Source organism: Vipera berus, assembly GCF_964194415.1.
Source record: "Vipera berus genome assembly, chromosome: 15".
Lineage (NCBI taxonomy): Eukaryota > Metazoa > Chordata > Lepidosauria > Squamata > Viperidae > Vipera > Vipera berus.
In genome coordinates, this window is record NC_138218.1 from 5,893,818 (window position 1) to 5,919,753 (window position 25,936).

The window sequence follows — 25,936 nt, forward strand, 5'->3', positions numbered from 1 at the left end:
CTCTTTCTCTCTTTCTTCCTCTCTCCTCTCTCTCTCTCTCTCTTTCTCTTTCTCTTTCTCTCTCTCTCTGCTTTTGTAGTGCCTGAAAGAGGAAGCTGGTTTAAGAGCCTCAAACTTCAACTTTTGATGAGAGCGTTTCCCTTTGCTGTGCAAGGATCGTTAACACGTCAGCAGGCACAGAGGAAATAACATTTTAAAAAAAACAGGAAGAATTTGCGGTCTCTCAACGGAAGTTAAAAATCAGTAGCCAACAGAAGAAGGTGGAGAGATATTTTGTTCACTCAGATTTTGTCCTTCACTCCAAGTTTTCTGCAGCGCCGTAATTTCTCTGGCCTCTCCCACGTGGCAAAGCTTCAGCCGGCCAGCCACAAATAGCCTCTTTCTACCCATCGGACCACGATGGATGAGTGAAGATAATGTTCCTTTTCTTGGCCCAGCGAGAAAACACAGCCTTCTCGGTGATGAAACGGTGCCCGCCGCGGGCAGCTCGTTCGTGGACCTGGTACATCCGGCATTCGTCCAGTCGCCCCTTCTCAAAATAGTGGTAAGGCACCAGCGGTTGGTTCTTGTCTCTGCCAATCGAAGGAGCCAAGTTTAAACCACTATATATAGCCCGGCCTGTTAAGAACTGACACACAGCAGTGATATTCCCTCAAAGTCAGCTTGAAATAACTGGCCATTATAAAACAAAAAAGACTCATTTGGGCCACAGAGATAGAATAGAATAGAATAGAACAGAACAGAACAGAACAGAACAGAACAGAACAGAACAGAATAGAATAGAATAGAATAGAATAGAATAGAATAGAATTATGGAATGGAATAAAATATGGAATATGGAGAATAGAATAGAATAGAATTAGAATAGAATAGAATTAGAATAGAATAGAATTAGAATAGAATAGAATAGAATAGAATAGAATAGAATAGAATAGAATAGAATAGAATAGAATAGAATAGAATAGAATAGAATAGAATAGAATAGAATAGAAATATGGAATGAAATAAAATATGGAATATGGAGAATAGAATAGAATACTGTAGAATAGAATAGAATAGAATAGAATAGAATAGAATAGAATAGAATAGAATAGAATAGAATAGAATAGAAATATGGAGAATAAAAGAATAGAATAGGTTAGAATAGAATAGGTTAGAATATCTCCACCCTGGCCACCAAGACCTCAAAGCGTAGCCTCCCGAGATGGAAGGGGTCCAGAGAAGGATGGTCTCATCTGCTTTCCAGCCCAGGAAGGCCAGCCCCGGATTACTTACTTGCAATGGTTCTCACTGACCATGCCAAAGACAAATATCTGCTCGCACAGCTCCATAGCCAAAACCATGGTGAACCAGCCGGTGCTGAGAAAGGAACCAGATTTCATCCTGCAGGTTGGAAAGAGAAGATGCAGAGATTACGATGCAGGAGGAACCAGGGCGAAGCTCTGCCAGATGCTGGATGGTGGGTTTGCCCAAGGCCCTAAGGCCCGGTTGTTTAATCGGACCCCGGGTTGTATAAACAGAGGCACAGAATCAAGATCACGCAAAGTATTAGTACCACTTTATAAAAACCCTAGTAAAGCCACACCCGGAATGCTGCATCCAGTTTTGGTTACCACGTTACCAAAAAAAAAAAGATGTTGAGGCTTCGGAAAAAGTTCAGAGAAGAGCAACTAAGATGATCCAAGGCCTGGAGACCAAAACATACGAACAACGGCTGCAGGATTTGGGACTGGCCAGTCTAGAGAAAAGAAGGTCTAGGGGGGGACATGATAGCAGCATTCCAGTATTTGAGGGGCTGCCACAAAGAAGAGGGGGGGGGGTCAACTTATTTTCCAAAGCAACAGAAGGCAAGACAAGAAACAACGGATGGAAACTAACCAAGGAGAGAAGCAACCTGGAACTAAGGAGAAATTTCTTGATAGTGAGAACAATTAGCCAGTGGAAAAAGCTTGCCACCAGAAGTTGTGGGTGATTCATCACTGGAGGTTTTTAAGAAGAGACTGGACAGCCACTCATCTGAAAAGATACAGGGTCTCCTGCTTGAGCATGGGGCTGGACTAGAAGACCTCCAAGGTCCCTTCCAGCTCTATTCTGTAAAAAGGGATCACTTGACCCCAGGACACTGCGACCGTCATAAATGTGAACCAGTTGCCAAGACCCTGAATTTTGATCCCAGGATCGTGGGGATGCTGCAAAAGGCCCTAGCTGTGAAAAAAACGGTCGTACATCACTTTCTTCTGTGCCGTTGTAACTTTGAACGGCCGCTCAACGAGCCGTCGAGGACTCGCTGAAGAAAACAGCGTCTTTTGCGTAGAAGGATCTCAAACAAGAACTTTTGCTGTCGCTGTTAACTCAACGTTACGCCCGCTTCGGTCCTGACTTGCTACATTGAATTCCCCCCACTTCTTCCAATCTTTCCACGAGGGACGGAAGCCCGAGAGGTCCTTCTGCTCACCTATTTTTCCCCGTTTCCAGTTGGAAGAGCTCATCGCAGTGGGCCATCATTTGCTCGGTGAGCGTGTAGAGACGCAAGGCCGGATACATCTCCTTGACCTTCACCAACATCCGATAGACCAAGCCGATCTTCTCCCGCCTCATCAGCCTGGGAGGACCCCAAATGATGTAGGTGGTGTCGCAGGACTGCTTGAAGAAGTAGCTCTGGTTGCGTAGGAGCAAAGGGATGCTGGTGTGGGACACCACCCGGAGGGTGCTACGGCTGCCCACATCTTCCTCGTAGCCCTGGGTGGGTGCCTGGTTCATACGCAAGACGCACTCCTTGGCGTCAATCTCCTTTCCTGAATGGGAGCCCAGCATCTGTCCAGAACTGGACACCACGGCACACTGGCGGCAGGGCACCCGAGCCAGGGGCTAACCAGAAGGGAAAGAAAAAAAAAAGAGAAGATGTGTGGAGAACAGGCCATAGCGTTGCTCTCTACACCAGGGGTACCCAACGCCAGTCCGTGGACCGGTACCAGGCCACGGCATGCCAGCAACCGGTCCACACAAAGCCCCATCCATGGGATGCAGGCAGCAGACAAAACCACATGCCCTCCGGTCCGTGGAAAAACCTTTCTCCACGGAACTGGTCCCTGGGTGCCCAAAAGTTCGGGGACCTCTGTTCTAGGCTAAAATTGGGGAGGGGGATTCTTTGGCCAAGAGATTTCCCCACCCTCCCTCCAGAAAGTTTCAAGTTAGGTGTAGAAAGAGAAGCAAAATCCTACCAACGTTCAATTTTCTTCCCCACCTTTTCTCCGAACTGGCTTTGCAACGTAGTCAATTCTGAACAGTTGTGTAACGTTATAACCCAATTTCAAGATGTGTGGATTTCAACTCCCAGAATTCGCGCTGGCTGGGGAAGTCTGGGAGTTGAAGTCCACACGTGTTAAAAGTTGTCGAGGTGGAGGAACACCACTCAAATTTCATAGGAAGGAAGGAAGGAAGGAAGGAAGGAAGGAAGGAAGGAAGGAAGGAAGGAAGGAAGGAAGGAAGGAAGGAAGGAGGAAGGACGGACTTCAGTTTCCCAATTCTCATGGCTGGGGAATTCTGGGAATTCTTAAAGTTGCCAAGGTTGCAAAACCCCACCATAATCAATGAATATTACATTTCTTTTGTCTGGTTCTTGCCAGAAAAGCTCTACTGTGATTGGCTGATAGGCCACACAAAAGCACTCCACTACACAACCTTTTCATGCCACCCATTTGTGTTGCTGAACTCTGGTTGCATTAACTCCAGCCTGTTAAAAAGCTTTTGTTATGTGTATATGTAGCATTCTCACATTTTTAAGCACTCTCCTATATATCTCCTATCTTGCAAGGAGAAATCTAGCATCAAGGGGCCATTTAGTAAGGTAAAGGTAAAGGTTCCCCCGCACACGCGTGCTAGTCGTTTCCGACTCTAGGGGCCGGTGCTCATCTCCGTTTCAAAGACGAAGAGCCAGCGCTTGTCCGAGGACATCTCCGTGGTCATGTGGTCAGCATGACTAGACGCCAAAGGCGCACGGAACGCTGTTCCCTTCCCACCGTAGTGGTCCCTATTTTTCTACTTGCGTTTTTTACGTGCTTTCGAACTGCTAGGTTGGCAGAAGCTGGGACGAGTAACAGGTGCTCACTCTGTTACGCGGCACTCGGGATTCGACCCGCCAAACTGCCAACCTTCTGATCGACAAGCTCAGCGTCCTAACCCACTGAGCCACCGCGTCCCTTTTAGGGGCCATTTAGAATGTATTTATTCAGGGGTTTTTTGGGTACCAAGGTTTTCCTGCCCAACGTCCCAATCTTGAGATCGGACTCACCTTTCCATCCGGAACGCTGATGTAGCCCTCAAACCGGGCAGTTTTAAAACTCCGTTGCAACGTGCCCTTTTCTTCTGCAGGCTGGCAGCTGAGCCAACACAGGGAGCTACAAAGGTGTGGACACAGCAGGAAATAAAGGATGCAGCAGGCACACAACACAACAAGAGTGAAGAACAGGCGAGACTGCAAAAGAGAAGAAGAGCAGCTGGATATCCAGATGCAGGCAGCATTCAACTGAACACAGGTAACAAAACAGAAAACAAAACAGGGGCCTTGGAGGTCTTCTAGTCCATTCCCCTGCTCAAGCAGGAGGACCAATACCATCTCAGACAAGTGACTGTCTAGCCTCTTCTTAAAAACCTCCAGTGATGGAGCACCTGTGATTTCTGGTGGCCAGCTGTTCCACTGGTTAATTGTCCTCACTGTTAGGAAGTTTCTCCTGAATTCCAGGTTGCTTCTCTCCTTGATTAGTTCCCATCCTTTGCTTCTTGTCCTGCCTTCGGGCGCTTTGGAGAATAGCTTGACTCCCTCTTCTTTGGGGCAGCCCTTCAAATATCGGAAGACTGTTATCATGTCTCCCCTAATCCTTCTCTTCATTAAACTACACATCCCCAATTCCAGCAACTGTCCTTCATATGTTTTAGCCTCCAGTCCCCTCATCATCTTTGTTGCTCTTCTCTGCCCTCTTTCCAGAGTCTCAACATCTTTTTTACGTCCTGGTGACTCAAACTGGACGCAGGATTCCAGGTGTGGCCTTACCAAGGCGCTGTAAAGTGGTATTAACACTTCACGTGATCTTAGAGAGATGGTCTAAGTTTATCGACCCCCCCCACTCCCCAACTAGGTAGACCAGAGCAGGAAGTCAACTGCAGAGATCTGCAGATCTCTGGAGATTTCAGAACTGGATACTTACAAGCACCTGCATTCTTTAAGGAGTTTTCAGCCATGTATCTGGCTTGGAGTTCTGGGACAGGTGCCCTGTAAAGAGACACAGACAGGTGAGCAATTCCAGAGGTGGCTTCTGAATGCATACAGAGATTCTCAACCATCCAGGTGTTGCTTGTTACTTTGAAAACATTTCGCTTCTCACCCAAGAAGCTTCTTCAGTTCTAGCTGACAGGTGGGAAATGGAAGGATTTATTTAATGGAAGGGTGGGGGTGGGGGGAGAAAGAAAGTCCAGTTTTTTTTTATTATTTTAATTCCATTTATATCCCGCCCTTCTCCGAAGACTCAGGGCGGCTTACAAGCTTAGCAGTAGCCTTCATTCTATGTATATGCCTGCTTGTTAGGGCTTTCACACACACCCCAAGCGGCATTATTACAAAGTCAGCTTAATTGCCCCCAACAATCTGGGTCCTCATTTTACCTACCTCGGAAGGATGGAAGGCTGAGTCAACCTTGAGCCTGGTGGGATGCGAACAAACAAAACACACCTTTGAGACTACTGAGGCCTCAACAAATCCGGTCCCTCCAGCCATAAGCGGCATCCGAAGAAACTATTTACAGCATTAAGGAATTTCAGCTATTAAAGATTTCCACGTGTCACACAACTTGCCAGAATTACGATGTTGGTTTGTTTTTTTTTTTTTTTTAAAAAACAGCAATAAAAGAGCAGACTGGTTTTAGCCAAGGGATCTGTCATCTGCAGCAACGTTGATAAATGTATTAGCAAGACAAAGGAAGAGGGTTTGCTTTTGCAAACCTCATTTCAAAACCAACTTTCTTTGCTTGCGGATGGGGAGTGGTGTTGTAATTAAGTGGCAGTGAGAGAAACACAAAACTATTCCATCGTTTGTTTCCCCCCCCTCTCCCCTAGCAACTATGCTAGGCTAATATTAACAGAAGTGTTGATTAACGAAGCCCGTTGGCCAATTCTCAGATGAAGACAGGGAATTCTCCAAAGTACGATCCATTCAGGGCTAGGAAACTGGCCATGTTTTTTTTTGCTTGTGGTTAATTAAACCATGATTCCCAGGATTCTCTGACCCCCTGTCAGAGCTACCCTAGGCAGATCTCCTAGGAAAGGGAAAGCCTCCATTTGGTTGAAGTGAAAAAGTGCACTTTTACTAAGAGAGGCTGGTTAGAGTAGAGCCAGGCGGAAGCTGAAGTTCCCCAATAATACAAAATTAACCCCTTGATTGCCCCGGCCCTTTCCCCACAGTCCGCCTATGTGCAGCCAATCTGGCACCACCGAGATATTTTGAGAAGTGCTGAGGTGTTTAGGCTGGTGAAATGCCATTCTCAGGGGACGCGGCCTTGAAAATGCCGGCAGGGACCAGATGCCAAAATGCTCTGTTGTTCCTCCACTGTTAATCTCCCCTCTGGATTTCCTACCCTAGGTATACAGTGTTATTGCCCATTGTTTTCCCCCTACACACACACACACACACACACACACACACACACTTCCTTGCCCATTTGATGGGTTTTTACACTGTTACTGTTTTTATCTGGGCAATTGTTTAATTCTCTTTTAATTTTTGTATTTTCTATTTATATATGCCCTGTTCACCGCCCTGAGTCCTTCGGGAGAAGGGCGGTATACAAATTTAATAAGAATAAAAAGAATAAAAAGAATGCCAGCGAGGCGCCAAGCCAAAGGTGGTGGATCTGCCACTCGCTTCACAGAAGTGGATGCTAGGAGTTGTAGTCCTACGATATCTGGCAGGCCACAGCTATTTTAAAATACGGCTTCACAACATCCTTAAGAGAGGAGCCATGGGTTAGCCCCTCTGTTCCAAGTCGAAAGGAGTAAGTTTGCCCCCTCCCCAACAAAAAAAAAGAAACAAATCGACCCAACAAGGATTGAACCGCGTTAGCCATCCGGAATCCAGGCGGATGGGTGAAGAGGTCAGGGACAGACTTTTTTTTATTTTTTTTATTTTAATTCCATTTATATCCCACCCTTCTCCGAAGACTCAGGGCGGCTTACAAGCTTAGCAGTAGCCTTCATTCTATGTATATGCCTGCTTATTAGGGCTTTCACACACACCCCCAAGCGGCATTATTACAAAGTCAGCTTATTGCCCCCAAACAATCTGGGTCCTCATTTTACCTACCTCGGAAGGATGGAAGGCTGAGTCAACCTTGAGCCTGGTGGGACTCGAACCTGCGGTAATTGCAGGCAGCTGGTGTTACTTAAGGAGGCATTAGCCCACTGCTCCACCAAGGCCCTGGTGGCAGATGAGGGCAGATGACTGGCAGATGAGGGCAGAAGGACGCTCTGCACATGCCCCGGAGTCTCCTCCGAGGGACAGAGCGGAGGGGGAAAGGGGTCCCCCTCCGCAGGATGGCAATGGGGAAAAGAGAGAGAGAGAGAGAGAGAGAGAGAGAGAGAGAGAGAGACGCACCCCCTCAATCTGCGCCGATTTATTCCTAGCAAGCGAAGGGGGCGAAGGCTGGGCATGGCATGGCATGGCAGGGCAGGGCAGGCGAGGGCAAGCGGAGCCCGTGCCAAGGGAAGGAGGGCGCCAGGGGGAGACGCGCAAAGGAACCCCGGGACGGGAAAGGACGCGGCGGGCAGCCTCTTGCCAGCCGTGCGCGCCCGGGGGAGAGAAACCCGCCAGTGCCAAGGGCGCGCCCTGGGAAAAGGCGAGGCGCGCAAGGGGAAGAGTGGGAGGGCGGCTCTCCGCCTTCCTGGAGGATCCCCCGGGGAATTTCTCCCGGCTCCAGGCAGACGGGCCTGGCTCGCCAGCAGGCCACCTACCAGCTCGGCCAAGGGAATTGGCAGCATCGTGCGCGCCAGCGCCTCTCCAAAACGCGCCCGCTTAATCTCCGGCTGGCACCGCACCGCCACCCCTTTAAGAGCTCTGCAAAGCAGGGCAGGCTCCGCCTCCGACCCCCCCCTACGTCCCACCCACAGCCCTGCACGATCCCCCCCCCTCGCCTGTGGGGAGGCGGCTGCGGGCTTTCCCCCTCCCCGGGCGAGGGTTTGGCAAGACCGCCAGGTGCCCACTCTTTGTGCTGGCCTTTTATTCCGTGGAAGCGTCCGCGGGAGGGGTCGGGTTAAGCTCTCAGGGCTGGGGTGTGTGTGTGTGTGTGTGTGTGTGAAGGGGGGAGGGGGGGAGGCAGGATCAGTTTGGGGGGGGCAGTGGGCAGACAGACCGGGGGGGGGGGTTGGTTTGCAGCCACCAGCATGGAAAGCAAAGCGCAAAGCGGCGGCAGGATGGGTGGGCTTCGAGCCACTCTTCCTGGGGCTGAAGCCCCCCAGTTCACCCAAGACGCTAGACTGAGGGCGAGGTTGATGTGCTGGCACTTCAGGAGGAGTGCGAATTCCAGATTACATAGGTCCTTCCACCCCCACCCCCCACCCCCCTGCTGTAGAATTCCTCTTAATTTGTCTGCTTGTATCTTACGGCTTACGGTGCTTTACTTAGTGGCCTAATACGATTTCTGTTGTTTGCCTATTTAGTATCCCACGACCATCACACTGAGCGTTGCATCTTATGCTTTGTGATGAAGGTATTTTTATGTTTGATTACGATCATGATTTGTCACCTGTTGCTTGTACGTACACTGAAAGTTTATGCACTGGAGACAAATTCCTTGTGTGTCCAATCACACTTGCCCAATAAAGAAATTCTGTTCTATTCTATTCTATTCTATTCTATTCTATTCTATTTATATTTATATTTATATTTATATTTATATTTATATTTATATTTATATTTATATTTATATTTATATTTATATTTATATTTCTGTTCTGTTCTATTCTATTCTATTCTATTCTATTCTATTCTATTCTATTCTATTCTATTCTATTCTATTCTATTCTATATTCTATTCCCCATTCCATTAATTCTATTCTATTCTATTCTATTCTGTTCTGTTCTGTTCTGTTCTGTTCTGTTCTGTTCTGTTCTGTTCCGTTCGGTTCCGTCCCGTCCCGTCCCGTCCCATCCCATCCTGTCCCATTCTATTCCTTTATTTTATTATTCTATTCTATTCTATTCTATTCTATTCTATTCTATTCTATTCTATTCTATTCTATTCTAGTCTAGTCTAGTCTAGTCTAGTCTAGTCTATTTCTATTTCTATTTCTATTTCTATTTCTATTTCTGTTCTGTTGTATTCTTTATTATTCTATTCTATTCTATTCTATTCTATTCTATTCTGTTCCGTTCCGTTCCGTTCCGTTCCGTTCCGTTCCGTTCTGTCCCGTCCCATCCTGTCCCATTCTATTCCTTTATTTTATTATTCTATTCTATTCTATTCTATTCTATTCTATTCTATTCTATTCTATTCTATTCTATTCTATTCTATTCTATTCTATTCTATTCTATTCTATTCTATTCTATTCTATTCTATTCCCCCAAAGTCAGCTTGGCAAAGAGGCGCCATCCATCAGCATCAAGCCCACCCAACAGGGCCTTTTGGACACAGATGGAAAGCTCTGTGCAGGGAGGTCACTTGGGAAGAAGACTCGGAAGGGCTGAATCCACCTTCCAAGGTGGGTTTTCAAGAACCAGTCCAGTCCTTTCTCTGGAAGCTCTTTATTCTTCTCAATCCAATTCTCCTCCCTTCTTTGCCCCTCATGGATCAAGACCTTAATCATTTGAGGAAGTTGCTCTTGATTAGCCCCACACCTTTGTCTGGCTTGGGTTGGCTTACAGCGCACCAAGAGGGACGCGCCGACTGTTCTTTTTTTTTGTACAGAGCTGGGAAGTTATGATTTGCAGGGAGAAGATGGATGGTGCCCCCCCACCCATGCTATTGTCTCTTGAGTTTGAGGGAGTCAGTGCCGCCAATTGCAATGTCCGTGGGGTTGAGGTGTCCACCTAGTTTTTGCAAAGCCACAGCCTAAATGTCCTCAAGAACTTCCACACTCCCTGGAAAACTGCCCGCTGGTCCTTGCTGCCAGGGGGCCAATTTCTAAGGAATTTCACTCAAATCCACCTCCTGATAGCCAAGAGGTCACCATCACTATCACAAGAGGTGACTTGTGTTGGAACTTGAACACTGATCTACAAGGACCGGGAGAACGTCCGAGAAGAGACAGGGATACCACCCGGCTTTCAACTGCAACTTGCCCGGCATCTCCTTTCCACTTCATATAACGTGATCTTCCACCCACCGACACAATCTCCGAGCGTAGTAAGAAGGTTCCACCGTGGAGAACTGTTGGCCCCTGTAACGGAGGCTCTTCCACAAATATTCCACCTTTTTGCGGAAATTGTAGACGGTGAAAAGGTCGATGATCCCTACGTAATAGCGGTAATCCGGTCCGTCAATGGTGTGTAGAGGGTTTTTGGAGGTGGGCAGGAGCCGGCGATGCTGCGCGGTGAAGGACTCATCGGACAAGTCAAAGAGGCTGGGGGCGTAGAGGGCGCTGTCCACAATGTAGCTCACGTCCTCGTAGCTATTCTGCATCAGGAATGGCGTCACCACGTTGCGCACGAAACCCTCGCTTCGGATCAACTGCTCCGGAGGCCGGTCGGGCTTCAAGTAGGGGGACAAGTAATCTGGATAGAACCGGTGGATCTGCTCGCAGCTGGAGGAGCTGGTGGAAGATGTATTGGAAGGACATCTGCTGTCGGGCATCGCCGAGACAGTGCTGCGGCGAGGATAATCATAGCTCACTGACCTGGTGGGAGGAAAAAAAGAAAGACAGGCCTGTGTGTGTGTGTGTGTGTGTGTTTCGGGTGTGTTTGCATACAAGCAGCCTTCAACTTACCCCCATTCGTTTAGTGACTGTTCAAAGGTATAACGGCACTGAAAAAATGGTTTTTCACACGACCGTCGCAGCCTCCCTGTGGTCGCGCAATGAAAATTTGGATGGTTGCCAGCTGGCGTGTTTATCATGATCACAGGGTCATGTGATCCCCTTTCTGCAAAGTCAGTGGGTTAGATGGCCAGATTCACTTAACAACCCTGTTGCTAACTTAGCAACGGCAGTGATTTGCGCAACAACTGGGGCAAAAAAGGTCTTAAAATGGGGCAAAATTTGCTTAACTACTCTCTTGTTTAGCAATGAAAAATTTGGGCTCAGTTGTGGTGGTACATTGAGGACTAGCTGCATGTGGGTATGTACAGGGTTTTCAGTCCGAGAAATTAGTAGGGTAACCATCTATCCAGCCAGCCAGTCAACCAACCAACTCATCATCCATCCATCCATCCATCCAACCAACCAAACACCAACCAAGCAAGCAACCATCTATCCATCCATCCAACCAACCAACCATCAACCAAGCAAGTAACCATCCAACTAATCAGCAACCAAGCAAGCAACCATCTATCCATCCATCCAACCAACCAACCAACCATCAACCAAGCAATCATCCAACCAATCATCAAGCAAGAAAGCAACCAATCAACCAAGCAAGCAACCATCCATCCAACCAAGCAACCAACCAACAATCAACCAAGCAAGCAACCATCCAACCAATCATCAAGAAAGAAAGAAAGAAGAAAGCAAGCAAGCAAGCAAGCAAGCAAACATCAACCAAGCAAGCAACCATCCACCATCAACCAAGCAAGTAACCATCCAACCAATCATCAAGCAAGCAACCAAGCAAGCAACCATCAACCAAGCAAGCAACCATCCATCCATCCATCCATCCATCCAACCAACCTTCAATCAACCATCCAACCAATCAAGCAAGCAAGCAACCAGCCAACCAACCATTAACCAATCAAGCAACCATCTATCCCTCCCTCCCTCCCTCCCTCCATCCATCCATCCATCCATCCATCAAAGAAGCAACCAAACAATGGTAGCAGTTATGCTCCTGCCATCTGATCTTGCAAATGGGATTACCTTGCTTTTGATTTCGAATTCTAAGCCAAGATTCAGAGTGCTACATATGGGGCTCCTCTACCCACCCCCCTGGCGAAACTCTTACAATCTCGTCCTGGCTATTATATTTCCCAGCGTCTTGTTCAGGAGCTGATCATCTTCATGAAGAGGTTGAAGGCCCACCAGCAAGCTGTAGTCAATCACGTGCAAAGCTTTGAGGAACTGGGTGTCCAACTTCACTTGCTGCACTAACCAGGTCTGGTCTTGATCTGGGTGGAGGAGAAAAGGGGAGAGTCTTGATGACCTCTGGAGTAAGAGGACCCAGAAAGCAGGGATATCCCCCCCCAATGGTTCCAGAATCAGATCAGCTCTCCCACTCTGCAAATGTTGGCACCCTCTGTCCTTTTTAAAACAGGGGTACGGTATAGAAAACATTTTCAGCCTGAAATGTTCCAATCTGATTGCTCCGATCTTACCAGGAATATCCTAAAATTTGTCTGTTCTGACTTCTAACCAGGACGAACTGGGGTGCCCGGCTCCCCATGCTCAGAAAAACAGCTGTTTCAAACTAGAAAGGCTTCCAGTTTTGAGTGTGCTCCATGCCACTGAATAACAACAATAATATAAAACAGCTGGAAAGTCCTTGGGCTACTCTGTGTAATGCTTTATCTTGAATAAAGTCAAAAGACACGGCTGGATGCCCTCAAAGTTGGCACCAGCCAGATCATAGAACAGCTCAAAGAAGTAGGGCGAGATCAGAAGATCTAGAAAGATCTGGCCCATAGAACTGGCAAGAATCAGATGCTACTTAACGAGAAACATCATCAAGTAAAAAAAAAAGTAAATAAATTCACATTTACGCTTTGTCTCGGCACAATATTCAATATTCAGAATTACGGCCTCAGACTGTCCCAAAGGTGCTTTTTCAGCAGGCAACTGGATATTTCACTTCTCATCCAAGAAGCTTCTTCTGCTCTGACTGGATGGTGAAGAATGGAAGGATTTATACCCCTTGCAGACAGCTGGTCATTTGCCTTCTTTTAGAGGGTCGTTGAGGCCACTTGGAGGTTTACCTGTGTCCTCAGGGTCCCCTGAGTGGTGCAAATGGGTGTGAAGCATTCCTGGCTTGCAGGATAAGTGGCCTCAAGGACTCGTTAAAAGAAGGCAAACGACCAGCGGTCTGCAGGGAGTATAAATCCTTCCCTTCTTCACCATCCAGTCAGAGCTGAAGAAGCTTCTGGGATGAGAAGTGGAACATCTTCAAAGAAAAACAAGGAAGTCCAGTCGCCTCCTGAAAAAGAACCTTTGGGGCAATTATTATCTGGATGACAGAATATCTCCATGGAGATTTATGGCCTCAGACGTACTTAGGTAAAGGTAAAGGTTCCCCCGCACATGCCTGCTAGTCGTTTCCGACTCTAGGGGCCGGTGCTCATCTCCGTTTCAAAGCCGAAGAGCCGGCACTTGTCCGAGGACGTCTCCGTGGTCATGTGGCCGGCATGACTAGATGCCGAAGGCGCACGGAACGCTGTTACCTTCCCACCATAGTGGTCCCTATTTTTCTACTTGCATTTTTTACGTGCTTTCGAACTGCTAGGTTGGCAGAAGCTGGGACGAGTAACAGGCGCTCACTCTGTTACACGGCACTCAGGATTCGACCCACCAAACTGCCAACCTTCTGATCAACAAGCTCAGCATCCTAACCCACTGAGCCACCGCGTCCCTAAGACATACTTAGCCAGTGTTAAATATCTTGCATGGGTTCAACTGTAGAATTTTGTTGTGACATCCAAACAGATCCAAGATCTCAGATTACATGTATCGTGGCGTGCAGAAACTTACTAAGGGAGATCACCTTGTCTCCAAAGTCGCAGTCCTTAAAAACCACAATGACTTCATTGCTATCTACGTTGGGCTCTGTCCAGCGACCAAGTGTGCACCCTTTGATGTCATAGCTGGAGGAACAAATTAAATCAAGAGCATCAATCCATGTGGATTCAGTCTGTAGTAAGGATAGGGTTAGGGCATTCCTCAACATCTGGGCTACATTTAGATGAGTTAGGGTCCCAGACTCCTCAGCAGTGGCTATGAATTCAGGGGAAATCTGGGAGTTGAAGATGTTGAGAATGAGGAACATTGGCTGAATGGTGAAGAAGTGTCTACATCTTTATCCCAAAGAGGTCTACAAGCAAAGCTTAGAAGATCTCTGCTAGGAATCCAGTCCTAAAGGAATTATGTTTACGGCACTGAATTGAACGCTTGAGTCTTCTGAGATAAGGGTGGACGAGTGTCCAAGGATAAACCCATGGATCTCATCTTCAGCCAAGCTCCAGGCGTCTTCCATCTCTAGAGCCAGTGTGGACAACTCACCGTTCAGTAATCTTCTCATGGGGATAAAAGACACTTTGCATGATGATAAAGTATGTCTGCGGGAGAAACAGAAAGGGTGAACAGAGGAGCAGGTTGATGGAACAGCTGAAGGGTCAAAAGCCAACGTTGGCCCTCAAGAGCCACCAAGAAAGTTGGGGGGATGGGAGACCCAAGAGGAAGGCCATCTCCCCAGTGAAAATCTCTCAATCAATCTCTCTCTCTCTCTCCTTTATCTCTCCTCTCTCTCCTCCCTCTTTCTCTTCTTTCTCTCTCTCTTCCCTCTCCTCTCTCTCTTAAAATGGAAGAAAGAAGGAGACAGAAGTGTTGAGATTTGGGGAGTGGGCAGGTCACAGCTGATTCATATTAAGAGGAGTTCGATACAATGCTCCACAGTTCAGTTTGAAGACTGCCTACCTTCTTCTTTTGTGGGGCAATTATGCTGTAGACACCTGCGGGGCAGAGCAAGAGAGGAAGAATTTGAAGGCGAGGGTTCAGTTCTTCCTCTGAAACCGCTTTTTGAATTCTTTTCCACTCCCCGTTGAACTGGCCGACGGAGGGCCCAGCCTTACCCAGGAATTTCACCAGGATGGAGTGTGGGTATCTCTCCATGTGGGCCAAGTATTTGGGCAGGTTGGTCAGGAGGAAGCGGATCTCGCGTTTCCGTTGTGTCTTTAGGAAATAACGCTTGTCAAACCTGCAGACAGACAGACAGACAGGGTGGATGGATGGATGGATGGTCTGGATGGATGGATGGATGAAAATAGACAGATAGTAGATGATAGCTACTACAGGAGAGAGAGAGAGAGAGAGGGGGGGGGGGAGAGGGAGAGAGAGAGAGAGAGATAGGATGGATGGATAGATAGAAAGGGTGGGTGGATGGATGGATGGTCTGGATGGATGGATGGATGAAGATAGACAGATAGTGTAGATGATAGCTACTACAATAGATAGATAGATAGATAAATAGATAGATAGATAGATAGATAGATAGATAGATAGATATAGATAGAGATAGATAGATAGATAGATAGATAGATAGATAGATAGATAGATAGATGATAGATAGATAGATAGATAGATAGATAGATAGATAGATAGAAAGACAGAAAGACAGAAAGACAGAACAGACAGACAGATAGATAATGGATAGATAGATGATAGAGATAGATGATAGATAGAAAACATAGATGAAATAGATTTATGATAGATGATAGACATGATAGATGATAGAAAGAAAGAAAGACAGATAGATAATAGATGATATAGATGATAGATAGAAAACATGATAGATGAGAGAGAGAAAGAGATAGATAGATAGAGAGAGAGAGAGAGAGAGAGAGAGAGAGAGACAGACAGACAGACAGACAGACACACACACACACACACACACACACAAGCCAGATGGTTGGACGGATGGTAGTTTGAGTAGATGGATGGATGGAGAGAGGGAGGTAGATTGACAGATAGATGCTAGATAGCTAATAAATAGGTAGATCATATAGATCGATGGTAGACAGATGAACTGGATGGATGCATGGATGGTAGAAGATGTTTTAAAAGAATTTCTCTGCTTGGGACTCCCCCTTCCGACGCCTTACGTGAGGAAGAAGTCAGCTCTGCTTTTAGAGTTACTGATGAACTGCAGGTAGGAACTTTCACACGTCAAGGACATTTGGAAATCCGTGTCTGCCACGCCCAGATTCTGCCGGAAATGGGCAAAGACAGGAGCTGCGTAGGTCCGCATCTCGTAACCCTGCAGGAGAAGGGAGCTGGGGGTCAGCTCAAGAGGCAGACACAGAAGGAGAGGAGAGGGTCATCAGAGGAGAACCCGGCCTTCACTTGGCCTCCTTGGGTTGAAGAACCCATTCCCAGCTTGAATCTGGCCCAGTGTCAGACCTGCCTCGGCGTGGTCTTCTAAGTGAAAACGACCCTTAGCTCAAAAGTAGACTTTACTAGAAGTCAATGAATTACAGCGGTGAAAAGCCAGAACGAAGGGTTCGCCCGCCAAACTTTCCCAGTTAACTCTCCTCCCTTGGTCCCCACCCATCGCCGGTTTCTCGTTGTCCAACCCATTTTAAAAGGGATGTTTTGGAAGCCGTCGCTCTACGGGTTGGCATTCTTCTCCCAGGGAAACAACCTCGAAGAACCGCCTCGGTTCTCGCCAAGAACGGCTCTCACATTTCCGCTTCACTTTTCCCCAGGCCAGGGGTAGCCAACCTCGGCTCTTTTAGGACTCGTGGACTTCAATACCCAGAATTCCTGAACCAGCCATGCTGACTCAGGAATTCTGGGAGTTGAAGTCCACGAGTCACAAAAGAGCCAAGGTTGCCTACCCCTGTCCCAGGCCCTCAATTTCCCTTCCAGCCCCTTCCCAGGGTTCAACGGCAGACTGGCAGTGAGGCGGCAGTTCTGACAACCAGGTCTGGATGTAGATGCTTGGGGTCAAAGGTGGCTTGCCCATCGCTTTGGTTGGGCCACCCTTCCTTCTAGGATTCATGAGCTAAGGATAAACGTCTGGCTCATCTTACCACATGGAACTGCTTAAGCACCCTGGTAAAATCGGATGGCTTTCGCGAATCCTACAGAAGAGAGGAAATGATGCAGGTTGGTAGGACTGCCCTTCCTATCTGGTCTTCTCAACAATCACGGAAACCTGACATCTTCAGAGATCCCCTACTATGGCTCCCAGAAAAGTATTATATATATTTATTCAGAACAGTTGTGGAAGGGACCTTGGAGGTCTTCTAGTCCAACCCCCTGCTCAAGCAGGAGAGCTTCTACCATTCCAGACAACTGGCTGTCCAGTCACTTCTTGTAAAACCCCCAGTGATGAAGCACCCACAACATCTGAAGGCAAGCTGTCCTACTGGTTAATTGTCCTCGCTTAATTCCAGGTTGCTTCTCTCCTTGATCGGTTTCCATCCGTTGCTTCTTCTTGTCCTGCCTTCAGGTGCTTCGGAGAACAGGTAGACCCCCCCCTCCCTCTTCTTTGGGGCAGCCCCTCAAATATTGGAAGACTGCTCTCAGGTCACCCCCCCTAGTCCTTCTCTTCGTTAAACTAGAAATATCCCATTCCTGCAACTGTTCTGAAGTCTCTGGATCAAGTTCTCTTAATCTGGCAGGATTGGGGGGTGGAAATAATACTCCCCCTAGTCTGCCCTGAACTTACCATGCTCACTGGTTCATCGATGGTTATCTGGATGGAGGCCTTCAGTCCTTGTTTGAGCATACAGGTGAATTTGAAAAATTCGTGCTGCTCGTTGATTTCAAAGAACCCCAGCATGTTCCATTGCTGGCGGACCCGCAAGAGCATCCGTTGGATGGCCGACCACCTCCTGCGAGGCCTTCGGTACAGGACGTGGGACTACAAGACCGAAGGTAGGCAAGTTAGCCAAGCAGAGGCAAGAGAAAGAGAGAGGGAGAGGGAGAGAGGGAGGGAGGGAGAGAGGGAGGGAGAGGGAGAAAGAAGAGAGGGAGGGAGAGAGGGAGAGAGGGAGGGAGAGAGAGGGGGAGAGGGAGAGAGGGAGAGAGGGAGGGAGAGAGGGAGGGAGAGAGAGAGGGAGAGGGAGAGAGAAGAGGGAGGGAGAGAGGGAGAGAGGGAGGGAGAGAGGGAGAGGGGGAGAGGGAGGGAGAGAGGGAGAGAGGGAGGGAGAGAGAGGGAGAGGGAGGGAGAGGGAGAGACGGAGAGAGAGATATCCATGTTCCCCTTTTAGAGAGGCAACAGTGCACGGGGAAGAGGACTGGAGAAAAATTAAGATTCCTAGAGATACCTTCAACTGCAGCGTCGAAGCCATGATGCCGGAGAGCCAAGGTGAGATCAACCAGAGATTACTTGATGGTCCTCGTCTCCTTAGAAACCGTGGAACCCAGTGGGACAGCTCAGCGGATGTTTAACCGTCAGTCAACGATCTTGCCAAGGTTCCATTTAGTATCCTATGACCATCACCGAGGTTGTAACTTATGATTTACGATGATTGTATTTTATGATTATGATTTATCACTTGTTGCTTGTAGATGCACACTTGAGAGCTTCTGCACCAGAGACAAATTCTTTGTTTTGTGTCCAATCACACTTGGCCCTGCCTTGCTAGCAAAACTGTAGTCTCGTTTTTTATCATCCTTCCAGGTTTTTGCTTCACATCGTTTCCTCCCTGCTTTACTTTGAAGATTCTGCCTTCTTTAGCAATAGCACCTGGACTTATATTTTTATTTTATTTTATTTTAATTCCATTTATATCCCGCCCTTCTCCGAAGACTCAGGGCGGCTTACAAGCTTAGCAGTAGCCTTCATTCTATGTATATGCCTGCTTATTAGGGCTTTCACACGCACACCCCAAGCGGCATTATTACAAAGTCATCTTATTGCCCCCAACAATCTGGGTCCTCATTTTACCTACCTCGGAAGGATGGAAGGCTGAGTCAACCTTGAGCCTGGTGGGACTCGAACCTGCACTAATTGCAGGCAGCTGGTGTTACTTAAGGAGGCATTAGCCCACTGCTCCACCAAGGCTCATATGCTGCCCCCCACAACAATCTGGGTCCTCATTTTATTGACCTCAGAAGGACGGAAGGCTGAGTCAACTGAGCCGGCGAGGATCGAACTGCTGGCAACTGGCAGAAATAATCTGCAATCCTGCATTCCAACCACTGCGCCACCACGGCTCCTATAAGCATTTAGGAACCACTTTCATTCTTAATCAGCCGGAGGGCAGAATTCTGCCTGCTTGGGTGTTCTCCTTCATAAGGACCAGAAACTTATCTTGCAAAATGAAAATGGACTATAGGAGGAGGCCTGGAATAGCCCTCCCAAAGCCACCCACGCACTCCATAACCCTTCCATTCGGCCGAGAGTCACACAGGAGCAGAACAGGTAGGAAAGACAAATCAGTGCAGAAAAACATTTTATTTGTTAGACCTCTTTGCCTAACCATGCCCCAAAAGGACAAAACAGGTTTTGAATACTGAGGAACGTATCTCTATTGCAACAAATGAGATCAAGAAATGTATTTTGGGGGAGAGAACATTTGAACGGGGGACCCGTTTTGGGGTCCGAGTACAAAATGCACAAATGTTAAATCTACTTTACTTTGATTTTTTTTTTTTTTTTTTTTTAAAGTGCAATGAAAATTAAGATTGGAAACTTCGAATGACCCAGTTAAATGGTAATTACAAACATAATCCACTTCTTTCCGGGCAGTGAATTAATTAGAGAGCAGTGCTATAACGTCTCCATCAGCTTCAACCAGAAAACAAATTAAATTTTTCTGAGCTGAGATTTATCCAAGACACCAGCAGAGGATGCTTGTGAGTTAAAAAGAAACGGTGGAACAAGTTTTCTGAAGGGTTATTTATTTAATTTTTTAAAAAATCATTCTAAGGAAAAAATAGCAGACTGTATTTTGAATGACCGTTTAACTGGCTCATTAGACGTTTCCAATCTTCACTTTCATGGTGCATTTAAAAAGATAAAAAAAAATAAAATCTGGGCACGCATTAACATGATCTCGTTGGTCACTTGGCTGGAGAAAGAAATAATAATAATAAAAAAAACGAAGAATAACAAATCTGGGACAAGAAGAGGTTTCTCCCTATGGCTGGAAAACCAAAGGGGAATTCTGGAAGGATCTACCATCCCTCAGCAGCGAGTTACAAATTTGAGCATCTGTAGAAAAAAATGCAATCTGGGAAAGTCAAATCGCCACAAAGCCACATGATATTATACAGGAGAAAAGCAGGATTTTTTTTTAAAAAAAAGAACACAAAAGCACAACTAAACTTCAGTCTTAGTCGGATTTCCAGGGCTAAATTTGGACCCCAAGAAAAGAGATCGGGTGAAACGTTTGCTCTGGGATTTCAGATCTGGTAGCGTACACGTGAGATCTCTCTGGATTAAATCTCTTTGGTTCACAGTTTGGAAATTCTGTCCAGATGTGTACGGGGTGGGGGACGATGGGAATCGTCCCCGGCTCCCAAAATATCTTCCCAGGCTTGGCTAACAGGATCCCTGAGGTGATCTCCCATCTTCCTCCCCTTCTTCTCTCTTCAAGCGGACTTTTTCACCGATTTCTGATTCTTCCACATCACGACGGTTATAAAAGTTCCTAGAGGAGACACAGAAAGAAAGTCAAAAAAATCTTCCACTCCCTGGCTAGAAAAATAAAATCCAGGCAGAGTCTTCAACTGGCAACGAATTCATTTAGTGACCAAAGATACAACGGCATGGGAAGAAAGCAACTTGGGACCGTTTTTCACACGACCGTTGCAGCATCCCTGAGGTCACGCGATCAAAATTCAGACGTTCGGCCACTGACTCGTATTTACGACGGTCGTAATGTTCAAGTGATCCCCTTTTGCGACCTTCTGACAAGCAAAATCAATGTGGGAAGCCGGATTCCCTTTACAACCGGCTTACTAACTTATCAATCACAGTCCTTCCCTTAACGACGGTGGCAAGCAAGGTCGCAAAACGGGGATCAAAATTCAGTCGACCAATGTCTCACCTGTAATGTCTTACCTGTAAAAAAAATGCACCCAAGATTGACCCAGGGTCACTGGAAAGAAAGAAAGAAAGAAAGAAAGAAAGAAAGAAAGAAAGAAAGAAAGAAAGAAAGAAAGAAAGAAAGAAAGAAAGATGCTGAATTAAAACTCAAACAAATAAAAAAAAAGAATCAAGATTGCACGAAGTAATTATTACCACTTTACAAAGCCCTAGTAAGGCCACACCTGGAACACCGCAGCCAATTTTGCTCACCATATCACAAAAATGATGTTGAGAGTTTGGAAAAAATTCAGAGAAGAGCAACTAAGATGATCCAAGGCCTGGAGGCGAAAACATATGAAGAACAGCTACAGGACCTGGGTTTGGCTAGTCTAAAGAAAAAAAGAAATAGGGGAGACACGATAGCAGTGTTCCAGTATCTGAGGGGCTGCCACAAAGAAGAAGGGGTCAGGTTGTTCACCAAAGCACCAGAGGGCAGGATGAGAAACAATGGTTGGATATTAACCAAAGAGAGAAGCAACGTGGAATTAAGGAGAAACTTCCTGACAGTGAGGACAGCCAACCAGTGGAACAGCTTGCCACCAGAAATCACGGGCACTCCATCACTGGAGATTTTTAAGAAGAGAGTCACTAGACAATCACCTTTCTGAGACAGTATAGGTTTTCCTGCTTGAGCAGAGGGCTGGACTAGAAGACCTCCAAGGTCCCTTCCAGCTCTATTCTATTCTTATTCTAAACAGCCAACCAAACATCGGGACCGTAAGGATTGAAGAGATGAATGGATAGAATTATGAGTCGTCTGTCTGCTTTTCGTTCTTTTATCCTTTCACATCCGTTTCATTCCTTAGGTTTTGATCTGCTGTTTTGGCCACCCAGGGTTGACTAGATAAAGCTTTTTCAATAAATAACATAAAATATGAAAAGTTGATGCTCTTGTAGGGCAGATCAGGCAAAGGAGAAAGAAGGAAGCAAGGAAGATCTCCTAACCAATCTGCGGAGCATTTCCCAGATTTCTTATCTTCTTTGAAGCCCCCGGTTGGCCAGCAGGCCCCCCAAACTGGGATGAAACTCACCAATAAAAAACAGCAACACCAGTCCGGCCGCCACAGGAATGATCACCGCATATTCTCGGGGTAGAAAGTATTTGTGAATGAGGTGGTCGCTCTCAGCGAAGGGCTGAGGAAGAACAGAAAATGTATCAGCCAGGAGCAAAGGACAACTTTTGCACAGGTCCCTGAAATGTAGTCGTCTTCTTATTATTAAATTTACATGCTAATAAGGCAAAGTGGTGTCAAAGCGCCTTCTGTGGATAACAGATCAGCAAAGTTGTGGCTGCTGGAAAAAGACCAATGTTGGGTTGATTTTCTAGTCCTGATGATGTCACCTAGTTGGGTCGTGAAACGTCTGCAAGAAAACCACCAAGCTCAGAGAGCACTAAGGACCCCGCAGTCTTCTTCCTCCACCTCTCTGCCAAGCCCACTCCCTCCTGACACTGATGACGTCACCTAGTAGGATCGGGAAACGTCTGCAAGAAAGCAACGGAGCACAAGAGAGCGCCAGGACCTCCACATAAGCTACATTTCAAAGCTTTTATTCATAGATTTATAATGGTTTTATGATGTGGCGGCAAATGATCCAGAGTCACTTAAGTGAGATGGAGAGGGGAGAAATTCAATAAATGAATAAGTTAAGTTATTGGGTTTTCTCATCCCTCAACGTGTGAAGGGGAATTGGATACTTCATTGCTGTTTAAGACGACAGATCCATCTATCTATCTCTGTGTCTGACTATTCTTGTCTGTCTCTCTGTCTCTATCTATCTATCTATCTATCTATCTGTCTGTCTTTCTTTCTATCTATCTATCTTTCTATCTATCTCTGTCTATCTATCTATCTATCTATCTCTGTCTATCTTTCTATCTATCTATCTATCTATCTATCTATCTATCTATCTATCTCTATCTATCTATCATCTATCTATCTATCTATTATCTATCTATCTATCATCTATCTATCTATCTATCTATCTATCTATCTATCTATCTATCTATCTATCTATCTATCTATGTCCATCCATCTATACATCCATCCTTATCTCTCTCTCTCTCTCTCTCTACACACACACACACACACACACACACACCCCACACACACACTAAACTTGAAGTTGTTTGGAAAGGACTCTACTGCAGGGAAAAGTATTAGAAAAGAGAAGAGGATGACCGCCACAAGGTGGATGGAAGGATTCAATTCCTGTGGCGATGGTTGTTGGGAGACTTGAAAGAAGAGCTCAAGGATAGATCATTGTGGAGATAAATCAATTAATCCATTTGTTGTTAGGGGGGGGAAACCCCACCACTTGACGGCACATAATCAATCCAATGCTGGAGAAAACCCAGGACGTACCAAGACGATTATCCAGACGGTGTAGTAGGCGAAGAGAATCAAGCTGAAGGTCACCAAGCCGTACCCAACGAACTGGTCACTCACTGTGGCCTGGAAGCAAAACAAAAACGAAGCAGAAGAAATGTTTATTTCATTCAAACAAAAAAATAAAAATAAAAATAGAAAACGAAGCTAAGGATATATACCCAGATCTCGGGGCTCCGTTCAATAAGCGGGACTCGGGAAGCAAGCGGTGTTATTATACAAACTTATAGCTATTTCTTCAGATTTGTTTACTTCTTGCAAAGTAAATAAATGAAATGCACAAAATAATAATAATAATAATAATAATAATAATAATAATAATAATAATAATAATAATAATAATAATTAATTAATTAACCTGGCAAGGGTTTTGCAACCTTTTTTTTGCGCTCTGAAGGCAAACACAACTGGAGACAGTGTAGCAGCCAAAGCGAAACAGGCAACTCAATTAAAATACACATATATTAACAATAAACAAACAGCGCACTTAACACAAAGCACTGCGCCTTCTCATTTTTTTCCCCTCCCTCGCGCGCCTTTTGCAATTGCTTTGCAAAAGAGAACAACAACAAAAAAAGGGGGGGACCCCCACCCCCCCGGTTTGTAAAAAATCAAAGAAAATGCCCCCACCGCTTTTGCAAAAAAGCGAGCCTCACCATTGCAACTTGCCAATTCCCACCTCGCTCTTCTGCAACTTTGCTCTGCGATCTGGCCAAGGGATGACCTACTTCCGTCCACGCTGGCCAATCAGAAGCAGAGAGGGCGTGCGAGTTTTTCCCACGGGCAGTAGAGTTCAGCCCAGAGGAAAGTGCTAGAGTGGCACACCCATGTAGCCACTGGACTTCCTGAAATCATAAATCATCATAGACTTATTCAATAATGAAGGCTGAAGCTGTCAATCAGGGATGATTCCGAGCTTGCTTTATTTTATTTTATTTTATTTTATTTGAGGGGTGGGCTGGGAAAAGCTGCTCAAGTGGAAGCTCTGGGGAAATGCAATGCAGTTTTTTCATTTGTCTAGATATTTTAGAGGGTGAAAGTCACCATTTCTGTGTGTGTGCGTGCAGTCTACCTTATAGGGTTATTAATAGGAAAATAAGACGTTTTGCACTGTGGTCTTACAGGAAGCGTGGTCTTCAAGTCTTCAAAATGGATCGATTGCTACTTTAATATGGATTCTAAGTTTTCCCGCCCACCCCCTGTGTTTTTCCTGCTTTTGATTCAGCTTCTCCCAGTGGCGGTTGCCTGGAAATGTGGGGAGCGCATTCAGATAATCTGGCATTGCACTGTCATCTCATCTTTTGGGTATGGCGTTTTTGGAGGTTCAACCGCTGTCCCAATTTGCACCTGTGCTTTCCCACCCTAGAGGGATGCGGTGGCTCAGTGGGTTAGGACGCCGAGCTTGTCAATCAGAAGGTCGGTCGGCAGTTTGGCGGGTCGAATCCCGAGTGCCGCGTAACAGAGCGAGCGCATGTTACGCGTCCCAGCTTCTGCCAACCTAGCAGTTCGAAAGCACGTAAAAATGCAAGTAGAAAAATAGGGACCACTACGGTGGGAAGGTAACAGCGTTCCGTGCGACTTTGGCATCTAGTCATGCCGGGCACATGACCACGGAGACGTCCTGGGACAAGCGCTGGCTCTTCGGCTTTGAAACGGAGATGAGCACCAGCCCCTAGAGTTGGAAACGACTAGCACGCGTGTGCACGGGAACCTTTACCTTTTACCTTTCCCACCCTAAATTCTAATTTATTAATTTTTTTAAAAAAAAGCAGTAGACAATTTCATGACCAGTTTTATTCTATCCGGGGCTTTGGGTGTGTACAAGGGTGCGTTTATACGTGTGCAACTCACTGCACCCTTCTCTGCAAAGCAAAAATAGCACACTTGGGAAGACACGTAACCTTTTTTTTTTTTAATCCCATTTATATCCCGCCCTTCTCCGAAGACTCAGGGCGGCTTACAGTCTAAGCACAAATCAATGTGCTTAGCAATAGCCTTCATTCTATGTGTAAGGCTTTGTACAATAGTCATAAAAATCTCATTCTTTTTGCCCTGTGCCAAATGTCTTAAATTTCTCAACTTTGGCAATATTTAACTCCCAGAATTCTGGAATTCGATCCACCTATCTTCGGTTTGCCATGGTTGAGATACACTTGTTAAAAAACACAGGTTAAAAAAAAAGCAAAACATTTCTGCTTTATAGTTCAACACATGGATGTGTGTGGCATGTCCCAAATTTGTTTTTTTTCCCATTTTCTAGGGTCTATATCTTAATTTTATGGAAATATTTAAATGAGAACAGGTTTTCCATTTTGACCTGGCAATTCGCAACGGGTTAACTGCAATTTTCCTTTGTTTATCCTTAATTCTGATTCTTAGTTGGGTTACATGCTCGCAGTTCTCAGAAGAGGCTAGGACAGCCTTCCCTAACTTAGTATCCGGCAGATAAATTCAAGTAACTTAGTAACCTGCAGATGATTTGAAACTGAAGTTTCCTTCTCTCTCCCCACCCTTTTTCCTCACCTGCCAGACCTTTTTAAGGGTAAGGACAAAACCTTGAGTTTTGATGCCTGAGTCAATGGACTTCCCAACTTTTTTGGCCAAGAAA

The 25,936-nt window shown here is 46.1% G+C and overlaps 3 protein-coding genes across 4 annotated transcripts; all 3 read right to left on the bottom strand.

Annotated features, from left to right (window-relative positions):
• Positions 1–370: 370 nt before the first annotated feature.
• ST6GALNAC4 (ST6 N-acetylgalactosaminide alpha-2,6-sialyltransferase 4) lies at positions 371–8,021 on the bottom strand. 2 transcript variants are annotated; one of them, XM_081339831.1, is made up of 6 exons: positions 7,999–8,021; positions 5,205–5,269; positions 4,292–4,474; positions 2,456–2,868; positions 1,276–1,383; positions 371–572 (listed from the first exon to the last, which is right to left on the bottom strand). In XM_081339831.1, the coding sequence occupies exons 2-6, from the start codon at positions 5,214–5,216 to the stop codon at positions 383–385; spliced, it is 906 nt and encodes a 301-aa protein (XP_081195957.1). In that variant the 5' UTR covers positions 5,217–5,269; positions 7,999–8,021; the 3' UTR covers positions 371–382. The 2 variants fall into 2 exon arrangements, with proteins under 2 accessions (XP_081195957.1, XP_081195956.1); XM_081339830.1 differs by lacking the exons at positions 5,205–5,269; positions 7,999–8,021 and having other exon boundaries at positions 4,292–4,886.
• A 1,187-nt stretch (positions 8,022–9,208) lies between these two features.
• Positions 9,209–18,695, bottom strand: PIP5KL1 (phosphatidylinositol-4-phosphate 5-kinase like 1). Its single transcript, XM_081339829.1, has 10 exons — positions 18,171–18,695; positions 17,570–17,764; positions 16,929–16,979; positions 15,999–16,153; positions 14,970–15,094; positions 14,815–14,849; positions 14,401–14,456; positions 13,873–13,985; positions 12,137–12,299; positions 9,209–10,878 (listed from the first exon to the last, which is right to left on the bottom strand). The coding sequence occupies exons 1-10, from the start codon at positions 18,192–18,194 to the stop codon at positions 10,344–10,346; spliced, it is 1,452 nt and encodes a 483-aa protein (XP_081195955.1). The 5' UTR covers positions 18,195–18,695; the 3' UTR covers positions 9,209–10,343.
• Positions 18,696–19,284: 589 nt separating this feature from the next.
• DPM2 (dolichyl-phosphate mannosyltransferase subunit 2, regulatory) lies at positions 19,285–24,054 on the bottom strand. Its single transcript, XM_081340101.1, has 4 exons — positions 23,985–24,054; positions 23,305–23,394; positions 21,973–22,075; positions 19,285–20,501 (listed from the first exon to the last, which is right to left on the bottom strand). The coding sequence occupies exons 1-4, from the start codon at positions 23,985–23,987 to the stop codon at positions 20,443–20,445; spliced, it is 255 nt and encodes an 84-aa protein (XP_081196227.1). The 5' UTR covers positions 23,988–24,054; the 3' UTR covers positions 19,285–20,442.
• Between the last annotated feature and the right edge of the window lie 1,882 nt (positions 24,055–25,936).

Excerpts from the sequence above, each read along its gene's own strand:
- ST6GALNAC4 (XM_081339830.1), bottom strand. The coding sequence starts at position 4,864 with ATGATAACAGTCTTCCGATATTTGAAGGGCTGCCCCAAAGAAGAGGGA. Across the intron at positions 2,869-4,291 it reads TCAGCGTTCCGGATGGAAAG|CCCCTGGCTCGGGTGCCCTG; the intron begins GTGAGTCCGATC and ends CCTTCTGGTTAG. Across the intron at positions 573-1,275 it reads GTCAGTGAGAACCATTGCAA|AGACAAGAACCAACCGCTGG; the intron begins GTAAGTAATCCG and ends TTCGATTGGCAG.
- PIP5KL1 (XM_081339829.1), bottom strand. The coding sequence starts at position 18,194 with ATGGCTTCGACGCTGCAGTTGAAG. Across the intron at positions 15,095-15,998 it reads AGAGCTGACTTCTTCCTCAC|GTTTGACAAGCGTTATTTCC; the intron begins GTAAGGCGTCGG and ends GTCTGTCTGCAG. Across the intron at positions 12,300-13,872 it reads AGACAAGGTGATCTCCCTTA|ATCAAGACCAGACCTGGTTA; the intron begins GTAAGTTTCTGC and ends TCCTCCACCCAG.
- DPM2 (XM_081340101.1), bottom strand. Across the intron at positions 22,076-23,304 it reads CCGTCTGGATAATCGTCTTG|CCCTTCGCTGAGAGCGACCA; the intron begins GTACGTCCTGGG and ends GTTCTTCCTCAG. Across the intron at positions 20,502-21,972 it reads GGTGTTGCTGTTTTTTATTG|GAACTTTTATAACCGTCGTG; the intron begins GTGAGTTTCATC and ends TGTCTCCTCTAG.